At 39.3% G+C, this 11,150-nt stretch overlaps 1 protein-coding gene across 1 annotated transcript; it reads left to right on the top strand.

Moving 5' to 3' along the window:
- The first annotated feature begins 508 nt into the window (after nucleotides 1–508).
- LOC113174660 (calretinin-like) lies at nucleotides 509–10,095 on the top strand. The gene is made up of 11 exons (XM_026378744.1): nucleotides 509–631; nucleotides 5,109–5,185; nucleotides 5,548–5,637; nucleotides 5,784–5,864; nucleotides 6,884–6,940; nucleotides 7,145–7,222; nucleotides 7,787–7,842; nucleotides 7,931–7,970; nucleotides 8,564–8,617; nucleotides 9,485–9,556; nucleotides 9,743–10,095. The coding sequence occupies exons 1-11, from the start codon at nucleotides 538–540 to the stop codon at nucleotides 9,857–9,859; spliced, it is 816 nt and encodes a 271-aa protein (XP_026234529.1). The 5' UTR covers nucleotides 509–537; the 3' UTR covers nucleotides 9,860–10,095.
- Nucleotides 10,096–11,150: the final 1,055 nt, after the last annotated feature.

Below are 11,150 nucleotides of genomic sequence, written 5' to 3'. Positions count from 1 at the left end.
TTGGGACAAATGTGGCATTTACTGGATGCTCACTGCACATTTCTGTTGTTTTAAGTCTCTGTTCTTGATGTGCTGTGGCCCCTGGGATGGGATATTTAATTAATCCTGGCTTTATTGGAAGGATTCCCTTGGAAGAGACCGGGATGAAATAGATCCACTAGAGCCAGCAGGACACCCCTCTGTAGGATAAACTGCTTGATGTAATTTTCTCCTCCTGGGAGCTGCAGGATTAGATGATGTATAATGATCCTACTATCAAACTAGCAGCCTGGACAGCAGTTAGTGGTAACTCAGATGCGCAAACTAAGAGAGCCTTCCTCCTCCTCCTCCTCCTCCTCCTCTTGTAATTGACCTTATGTTGCAGAATCCTGACGGTGGGCACGCCCCCATGTGGCGGGCAGGAGCAGCGCAGGACGCCGCGGGGGGTTTAAAAGCCCCCACAGAGGAGGAGCTGCCCACATTATAACGGAGCTCCACGCAGGGTAAAGTTTACATCCAACTACTACAGCCGACTTAAAGGAAGGAGAACCTGCAGAGATGGCAACTCAGGCACAGCAGCCGCCCCCCCTGCACCTGGCTGAGCTCACCGCAGCGCAGTTCATCGACATCTGGAAACATTTTGATTCAGACGGTCAGTGCGCTCCACTCTGGTAACAGCGGGTTAAATGATGCGTAAATTAATATTTGTTCCATTTATACTAATGTAATCCAAGGAGAAATGTTTATTATTTGAAATTTAGATCATTTACAATGAGAACAGTTTTGTTTACAGTTAGAATTTAATGTATGTAATGTAAAATCAGCTAGATGATTTTTCTTTTTTACAGCAAATCATTAACTGCTGCAGAAAAATTATCATTTTTACATTTTAAAGTGATGTTTTAAAAAAAAAAAAAACTAAAACCACCATGTGTAATGTCATTTATGGTGAGATTTAAATGTGTCACAGATCTGCAGCTGCATTTAAACTGTGTTGATGGGAAATTAAATAATAAATGAGTTAAATAAGTAGAGACTGGATAAGACCTCGAAGAGAGAGGGAGAAAAAGATGATAGAGGTGTGAGAGAGGCTGAAAGATAGAAAGATAAGGTGAAGCAGAGGGATGCAAAGGGGGAGGATAAGAGAGAGAAAGGGGGAGGGAGAGGATGATGAGGGAGTGAAGGGGTGTTTTCTGCTAGTTTGATGGGAGGAGCTTGACCATGAGAGCTTACTGATGAACTTGATGGATGGATAGATGGATGGATGTGTGTGTCAGTGTACACGTTTTTCTATGGCTGTGTGGACATATTTCAGTTCAATACTGTCATGGTGAGGACATTTTAGTCCTTCCTCACAGCTCCAGAGAGCTGTTTGGTGGTTAAGACGGTTCATCAAATACAATGATTCCATTCATATATAATTTGATTTGATTTTACATCACAATTAACAAATTCACCTAAAGGAGAAGGATTAGGGGCTCGCAACCCCGTTATATCAATGAGTGTCCTCGCTACTATAGAAAGACAAATGTATATATATGTGTGCTATAGTAATTTAACTCAATTACAGGACATAACCATGAATTATAATGGTAAAAGGACACAACGAACCTTATCAAACCTAATTCCACCTCTCAAATGAATGACGTCAAATTTGCCTCTGATATGTTGTGATGTACATGTAGAAGGTGGAAGTTAAATATAAAGGGAAATTTTAAAACTGTTCTTAAATTCAGTTCTTGAGAAAAATAATAAAAACATTAGATTTGGGCTATTTCAGGTATGATGTAACATCACCTTGAAGGTATTTGGAGACCACGATTTTTAAAACCCACTGATTTTAAGAGGGTTAAATGTTCTGTTCCCTTATTATATTAATATATATTTGGGTCACAAACGATCTATAAGTTAGTTAATTTCCAAAACCTCAGAGACTATTCCAACTTTCTGGATGAAAAAGATAAAAAAATCTCTCTATTTCCCAAGTTACAAATCTTTTCCCTCTGCATGTCTATGAAACAGAGCCAGGACTTTGGAACTCAATTAAAATACTTATATACATTCGTTGGACTGATTAATTATCATCTGGATCCTAGAGGTACCTTCAGAACAACAGTAATTGTTTTTCAAGCAACCTCCTGGGATTTTAACCATCACTGGTTAATTAATGTTCAGGGAAATGTTTACCTCTGTGACCCATGTGGATGTTAAAACACAAGGTACACAAACCGGGGCTATTCCCCATATAGACCCCAACAACATAAGTGATTTAAACAAGCATGTAACTACGAAGAAGTTTGATCTGACACCAAACACAAACTGTTGTGTCCAGCATTCAAATTCTGATCCAGTCAATCAGTTGTTCACCAAATGATGTAACTTACAACCAGAATTCACATTTTTAGTTTCAACTCTGTTTATTAGAGCTGAAATGGGACCAGTCACTTCATATGTTGTATGAAAAATAATTGATCCAGAGTAAATCATTGCACCTCATCAAAGAAATCCCCCCTCACTCAAAGTAAACACTTATGGTAAGAAATCTAAATCTTCTGTCCACTCACTGTAAATCAGTCTATTTCTGGGGCTGGGTTACTGATGGGTTGGTGCTGACTCGTAGCAGCAACAGGTTTTTCTTCTTGACCACAGCTGCAGAGCGGCAGCGATGGACTGTACCTCCAGCTGGCTGCTGTGAAAACTAGGACACGTTTGAAGGAAGCGTTGGCTGAAACACAAAGAATGAAGCGTGTTTTCGTCTTCAGTAAATTCACTGGAACAACTCAGTCAAGCCTAAAGCGACAGTGCAGCGTCTTATCTCAGTGGCCTTTTCGCTATCATCCCTCTTCTTTGGGATCTCGTTTGTAGTTTCTAGTCGTTGTGAGTTAGACATCTGGGTTGTTTCTGAGGTGCCATTGAGCAATCAGGAGTTGAGCTGTATTTGAAAATGTTTTGGGAGAGACAGGGCTGCATCTGCTCAGTGTGCAGTGGTGCGCTCCATGTAGCAGCTGAGACTTGTATTGCAACTTAAGTCTGGCAGTGAGTCCCAGTGAACTGAGAACACACTTCCTCATGTGGGCTTTGTTACAAGTCACGGGATCTGAACACACTAAGACCACAGATTACTTGTTCCTCCCCTAACTGAGATTCTCTGTACTGTAGCTAATGACCTATTTTACTTGTGTATTAGATTATGTAACAGCTAAATCCACTCTAGTAAACTGGGCACGTCATTTGTCAGGTGAAAAGGTTAGTTCGAAAAAAAAAAATTCTTTGAGATTAAATCTGACTATCAGAATCAGCAACATGTAAACACTTACAACCCATGAATCCAAAGCTGCTGATGTGCTGTGTATCAAACTTAATCATGACTGACAGTCATCAAGCATCACATTGAGATTATAATAACGTTACACAGGACCTGAACGCTGCATTTTACAAAAACAACTGTGCACTTAGAGAAGGCCAGTTCACTCAATGACCAGTTTAACATCCACAACCCACTACACGTCTAGCTGCAGGCAAGGACAACTCACACAAACACGTCCAATCAGTTTGTGAGACTTATCAATACAGATCTATTTAGAAATCAGTCTGACTGTTTCCATTGGGAACTGTTCTACAAACATATGGAAACAGTTAAAGCTAAACATTTACAGTGTAGACATCAGGTTGTGATGCTGCCATTGGAAAATATAATTACATTGAAACGTCTGAGGTGAACCTCCATTAAATAAATTTAAACCCATGGAATATTTATTGCTCATTCATTTACTTTTGCAAAGTTGTTTGTAGACACACTTTGCATGTTCAGCTCATCTGCTATCCTCTAATTAAAAGGATCAAGGCTGTGCCAGCTAATCATTAAATAACTGGGGAGGTGCCATCTGATCACTCTCTATTTTAGAGAAAATTACTATCAAATTATTTGGTTCTTCCAGGAAACTTCTTAGGAGATTACTTGGAAACAAATGAGAATTTCCCGACCTGTTAACTTAAGCGTTGCCATAAATTGCACTGTGCAGCTGCAGCAGGAGTTCAGATCTTGCTCAGCACAGTTATCTCAGCTAGGTGAAAAATGAATGGCTTGCTTGTGCAGATTTAATTAAAATACTGTATACCCATATTTTCAGTAACTATACTCTGATGACTGACTGGCTGTGTATATGGCCCCCACAGGCCAGCCCCTAGCTCCGCCTGATTTGCTTATACACCAGCTCATCCAAAGCACAGATGGTGACGTGGAGCAGCTACTGTATAAAATACAGTGTGCAACTAAAACTGGACCAAACATGGGAGTGGGGAGGAGGGGGGGGGGGGGGGGTGATCAGAAAGGAATGAGATGAGAGGATAAGAGATTAAGAGATGAAGAGGGGAGCAGGGCGACTCTGAGTTTATTTCTGTACATCTGTGTTATATTCTCACTTGATAAAGCACTTTTATTAACGTATATTTTCGTTACGATAAAAGCATCAATCCCCGCTCCCCAGACAGATGGGACTCATTCTTATGATTAAAAAAGGGAACATTCAATGCCCTGTATGTCACCCTGTGACTTGCAGGCAAACCAGTGGAGTAAATTATTGTATTAAATCATCTCCGATCATGTGACTGTCATAAGATGTTCAAATCCACACACACACTCAGGGACAGAATGCCCCAATAAGCATCAATCTGACTGCCCTCTTTCATCCTCTTAGGCAAGAAAATGCTCATTATACTGCTTACACTCCAACTGACTCTTATAGTCTGTTTGTTTCTGCTTCAGCTGATCTCAGAGTTTCCACAATCTGAGCCACAGCTAAATGTCAATTTGACTTGAGATACTGTACACGAATGCGAATACATTACAAAGTTCAAAGAGATCTCATAATGTGGTGATGTTATTTACTAGTTGCAGTGGCACTAACTTCACTCAGAACATGATTATTGACAACTCAGTGTTGAGACTGGACCGTCACTCGACGTTTGGAGGCTGTTCCAAAATTTAAAGACCCCAAGTGACCTTTAATCTTTCATCAGCGTCTGAGTTATTAATCAAACCTTTGAACATTCAACCAGGCTGCAGGCGACATAAAAGCATCACAAAATCCTTTGTGCCAAACTAAATTAGCTGCTCCGCTCCCCCACAGGAAACGGCTACATCGAGGGGAAAGAGCTGGAGAACTTCTTCCAAGAGCTGGAAAAGGCGAGACGAGGAGCAGGCATGGTGAGAGCAACACATCGGTCACAGAATGAAATTTATGAAAAATAATGAGAGGGAAACACTTTCATAAGCTCACGTTGAATTTACTGCCTGACAAAAAAATGTTTCCAGATGTGTTTGTTGTTGCTCTCTGGAAACATTTTCTATTTGAAGTGTGTTTCAAATGTAGTTGTTTTAACTTATACTTTTTGCTGCAGTTTTTAAATTGGATCTATGCTTATGTTTTGTCAATTTACACTTTCCTTTCCTTTACCAGTGCTATGAATGCTTATATATAAGCTAATGTAATATATAGCATCATAGCATAGCATTACGACTGTTATTATATTATATATGTCTTTGATCTATGATTTGATGTGTTGCAGGATCCCTCACACGCTGCCTTCAAAGAAAAGATGAAGGAGTTCATGACCAGTTTTGACAAGAATGCTGATGGAAGAATTGAGCTGTCAGAGGTCAGAACAATTTAAATACAGATACCTGTGCTGTGTCCCACAGTGTAATGACATGCATGCATCTCTTATCAACTCCTGCCATTGGTCGCTCCTTGTGTTTCTTAATGCCAAAAATGAGTCATAACCCTTTACTGTCTGATCTACAGTTGGCTCAGATTCTGCCCACAGAGGAAAACTTCCTGCTGTGTTTCAGAGAGTTTGTCGGATCCAGCGCTGAATTCATGGCGGTAAGTTTGTATATTCATGTGTTTTTTGACCTTATTTATGCCTTATGACATGCAGTGCATTACATAACTCTATATATTACGTCTGCTCTGTCAGGCTTGATACAGTTTAGTGGATGTAAAGAATATGAATTAGTCCTGTCTTCCCAGCTTCTGTTGAAGTTTTAGAGTGAAAGTCCCTGAGTGACCATCTGATAAACTTCACTGAGCTGTGAAATTTCCCCATAAAAACGCCTCGGGATAGCATTGCCATCACAGTTTGGCCTGTGGGACACATGTTCAGCTGTCCTGTGATTCCTTTTGTTTTCCTGCCAAGTCAGGACACATATTTCATTTGGACACAGCCCAGAAAAGATGTAAAATATTCATTTAAAGCCTGGATTAAACTCAAACCCTCACAAAACATTAGGTATCTTGGAAACTGTCACTGAGATTTTAAGGTGCAGTAGGAACATCACTTATGTAAATTCTCTTTAGATGTTTTGATGAAATTAAACAATTAAATGACATAAGATTAAAATACATATTATCCATGAATTTGCATTAGTAACATAATTTCATGAATTGAATTAATAAGCAAGTCAAGATGACCTAAAATACTATGTGAACACTGTGTCATATGTGTCATATTAACTTTTCACTTTGCAGGACATATGTGTCATATTAACTTTTCACTTTGCAGGAAAAACCGATTAAGTGTAAGTGTTACCTGTTTAAGACCAGGATGAAATACAGTAGTTAAAAAAAGTCGGCTGTTCAGGCATCCTCTCTGTGTGTTGAAGCTATTCTCAGACTACCATACATTATGAATGGGACGCAGCTTTCTGCAGGGGAAAGGCACTGAGTGCCGGAGGGGTTTGGGTATCCATCTTTGCAAAGCGCACAGACACTCTCATACCACCATGATTGCTCTTTATTGCCTTTTTAAATATGTAAATCTGATTTTATATAGAGAAATTCTGTGTGTATTCCTTTACTCATTGTTGTTTGAAAGCTACTGTAACGTCACGCTTCTCCTGCAGGCCTGGCGGAAGTATGACACTGACCGTAGTGGATACATTGAGTCAAATGAGCTGAAGGTAAAACACAATAATCCAAACTCTGCAAAGAAGTGAATGAATGTAGGCTCAGTTCACTCCTGCGTGTTTGACTGTGTGTTGTTGCCACCCTGTATCTGCAGCTGTACATTAAGCTTTCCATTAAACTGAATATTAACAAATACATGAAAACAAATACTTCACTTGCTTTTGTTTCCTGAGTTTTGCATATTACTCTCCCTTCAGGGTTTCCTGTTCGACCTGCTGAAGAAGGCAAACAGAATCTACGATGACAAGAAGCTCAACGAGTACACGCAGACAATTGTGAGCATCATCAACCCTAGAATAAGTTTTTCCTTCATACTGCATGACAGCAAGACTTTTGAGCTCATTTGTGGCATTGATGCTGACTCCTTTATATAAAAGCTCCTTGAGTTTTATTTAATGAAGCACACGTTGAAATCAATTTCAGGATTTGATCGACTCAGCAGAGGTTTGCTCAAAAAAAATCAACCTACAGTCATTGTTCATCTGTGACAATATGCCTGTCTCTAAGGGAATCTGACCTTCTGTGCTATCTACAATGCCTTCATGCCCACACGCAACACTTGGCTGCCACCGCTCTACTTACTGTAACATCAGTGAAATAGCGTATATAAACCCCTGAATTTTAATATCCTGAACAACACACTTTACCTGTGGTGCTGAGACATCACTTCTTCAGCCACCAGCATCAGTCGACCATCTGTGCGTTGAACACACTCAACTGCTGCCGTTTAAGCTCACGCCATCTTTAACATGTCATTCTGTGTGCGCATGTTTGTGCAGCAAATGAATATATTTAGTCACAGATTCCCAGATAAATGCCCTGATCTTCTCTCTGTGCAGCTAATGATGTTTGATCTTAATGGAGACGGTAAGCTGGGGCTCTCTGAGATGGCAAGGTAGGTTTGAGTTCAGTTTATTTCTCTGTTCACACTTTTTCAAAGGATTCTGATAATATATGATCCTAATGCAGGTGTTTTATTGCAGGCTCCTGCCAGTTAAGGAAAATTTCCTGTTGAAGTTCCAGGTAGGATTATAGCTGCAGACATGCAAATTGAGCACAAGTATAATTTTATTTACATGAGACACTGTTGGGAGCAGCTAAAGACAGACTGCTGCAGATTGCAGAATTGTACAGTACAACTGTACAATCCTCTGCCAACAAAGGACTCAATTGATTTTGTGGCACTGACACATATTCACATCTCTTTAGTCCATCTGGGTTGAAATATTACCCTATAACATTGATTTAATGATTTAAAGTCAATTGTTCAATAAAAATAAATTTTTTTCTTACATTTCACTAAAAGACATATGTGAGGGTGCACATAACCACTATTTATACCATGCTGATGCCTCAAAGATCAATATTTATAGCACAAAGTAAATCTCATATGTACATTTTCTCTTGCATGCTCCCATATGTATGTGATGTTCTGCAACAGTACATCAGTAGTTTCTTTCTGACTGATGATTAGTAGGTCTGTTCAGGATTAACTACACTCTAGTCCCAGTTATCATAATCTGCATGGATTAATAGCAGTTCTGGAGCTGGTGGGACTTTTATCGCTCTCTAGAAATCAGCTTCTAACAAATTTTGCTGTGCTCTCTTTTACACAGGGCATCAGACTCTCCGTTAAGGAATTTGACTCCATCTTCACCTACTATGATAAGGTGAAAAGAGCATGTTTCTTTGTTTGTGCTGTTCCTACTGTACAGTATCTGTGTTATGTGTAGAAATGGCAAGATTGATCTGACACCACCAACATCTACACCGATCTTCAACATACACCTATTATTAGTATTACATGTATTTTTGTGTTAAATGATTCAATGAGTTCAGTTCTAAATATTATATTTATTTATGCACACAATACTTTGCTTCTTTAGCATGAATTACGGCATCGATGCAGCGTCGTCAGTCTGTGGTACTGTTGAGGTGTTTTCAACCTTTGCTGCTTTTATAGCAGCTTCAACTGAAAAGTTTAACCTTTTGATTTGAATTACTAAATTACACCATATTCTAATTTGTTAAGCTTCACATGTGGGGATTTTCTGAATTTCCCTGTAGTGCTGTCATCAGGTTATTTTTTTTTTAATTTACTCCACAACTTTGGTTTCCTCTCAAACACTTTAGCTCTGATAAAATGCTTCCATCAGCTGTACTTTGTGTTTAGCACTAAATAGCACATAATGGCATGCTTACCTCACTGACATGGTAAACGTGTTGTGTGTTATGAGAGCTCTCTCCGCTTAATATTTCCATGGGTTAACACTAGAGCTGGTAGACATCAACCTTCAAGCATCATGTTAGCATGATGGAGATTTCAGTGCAACAATTTCCCTTAAAATAAATGAAGTTGTATCTTGTCTGCTCTTCTATTATGTTAACATATAACACAGAGCACCACTGTTCCTAAATTCAGCCTCACAGAGCCACTAGCATCGCTGTAAACATGCTCTAAATGTTACAATCAGCACTTTCAGGAAACTCCATTTCATCAGTATAATTCAGAACTCCTTTTTTGTCTCTTTTACCAGGATGGCAATGGATATATAGATGAACAGGAGCTAGATGCTTTGCTGCAGGACCTCTGTGAAAAGAACAAACTGGTAATGAATAGTTAGCCTATTGATTCATCAGCTCAGGTTACCTTTCTGGTTGCCAAATATAGAGCTAAACTGGAATGGTTGCATACAGTAACCACAGACTCTGCACTTTGTCTTTGTAACATATGTAGACACCTTTGTGCCCACTGACTGTGTGTTTTCTGCCTCAAACCTACTGCATGTTGGCAGGATATGGATTCAACAGGACTTGGGGACTACAAGAAGAGCATCATGGCTCTGTCTGATGGAGGGAAACTGTACCGCACTGAGCTGGAGATCGTCCTCTGCCGGGACTCCATGCTGTGACCTCTCTGCATGGGACCCTGCCATCTCTCCCCCCACTGCCTCCTGCTTCCTACCTCCTGATGTAACCTGGTGCATGTGTGACCCTTAATCTCACTACACCACCTACAGTGAAAACAAAAGTGCTCCTGAAAGCACAAAGTGTACTGCTGGCCCCACTGTTTTACATTTGTTGTATAGCCCGATGAAGGTTTTTCTTTTTTACATTTACATCTCCATAGTAAGGCAAAGCCTAGAGTAATATATTGTGCATTTATTTATTTGACTTCCCATTTTTAATATGCATTTGTATTTTTACATTTGTCTTATATGTTTCTCTCCCACTGAATTTGAAATTAACATTTATGTTCTGTAGCATCTGTTCATTTATTTTATTTATTTCTATTTAATTTAATATGATCTTGTTTTATTCTATGAGGCTTGCACTGTTCTATTAAAATATATAACTGAGAGAATGAATAAATATAATATGACAACGTTTGCCCCAATTATTCACTTGCATTAAAAAGTCATAGGTTCAGTTACACCTCAGCTGTCATGGAAATGACTTCAGCTGTGTCACTGCTGCTACAGTAAAAGGTTTGTTTAGTGTTTTCTCTAAAAGAAAGTAATTTTTATCCCACTGTGAGTGTTGTGTGGTTCCAGTGAATATTACAGCTACAGCACAGATGCCCTGAGCAAGAGTGTTTTCTCCAGAGTGCTTCACTTTCTAATCTCCTGGTATCACAAAGTGTGGTGTAGAAAAAGCTTGTGCTGCTCCATTTTTCATAGCAGAGTGTCTCCGAAGCTTCTGCAGCACTTTGAGAATAAGTGCGCAGCTGAAATATCACAGACAACAAAAATACAGGATGATTGTCGGACTTTTCCTTGCATGTACACAAATCTGACAGAATACAACATAACGTACTACAACAGAAAATACAAGGGTTTACACTTTTAAATAATTCAAATGTGTCTCTCTCATCCAAATGTGTGTGTTTGAGCATCCACATCTCAGCATAGTCACTAATATGGTACCCAGTATATTTAAATGCATATTCTCTGAATGGCAATTTATGTGGATTAAAGTTTATATTAACATTTAAAATCAAATGGGTGCAAGAAGATGCTTTCCTGGTTCTATTCTTGCATCAAACTGCCCCCATATTTCAGCATTATGGAGCAGTCTACCTTCCATCAATTAATCATCAGCTCTTTCATCTTTAATTAATTTCACTATGGTAAAAAACACACTGTGTGACATACACCATAACTGCACCTGTACACGCATACTCACTCGTGCACAAAAACAATA

The sequence above is a fragment of the Anabas testudineus genome, chromosome 3 (genome assembly GCF_900324465.2).
Source record: "Anabas testudineus chromosome 3, fAnaTes1.2, whole genome shotgun sequence".
In the NCBI taxonomy this organism is placed as follows: Eukaryota; Metazoa; Chordata; class Actinopteri; order Anabantiformes; family Anabantidae; genus Anabas; species Anabas testudineus.
Note: the sequence above shows the minus strand (reverse complement) of the source record. Positions and strands in the feature narration are given on the sequence as shown.

Coding starts and splice junctions, on each gene's coding strand:
- LOC113174660 (XM_026378744.1), top strand. CDS start 538: ATGGCAACTCAGGCACAGCAGCCGCCCCCCCTGCACCTGGCTGAGCTC. Junction 7,971..8,563: donor ATTTCCTGTTGAAGTTCCAG/GTAGGATTATAG, acceptor TCTTTTACACAG/GGCATCAGACTCTCCGTTAA. Junction 9,557..9,742: donor TCTGTGAAAAGAACAAACTG/GTAATGAATAGT, acceptor GCATGTTGGCAG/GATATGGATTCAACAGGACT.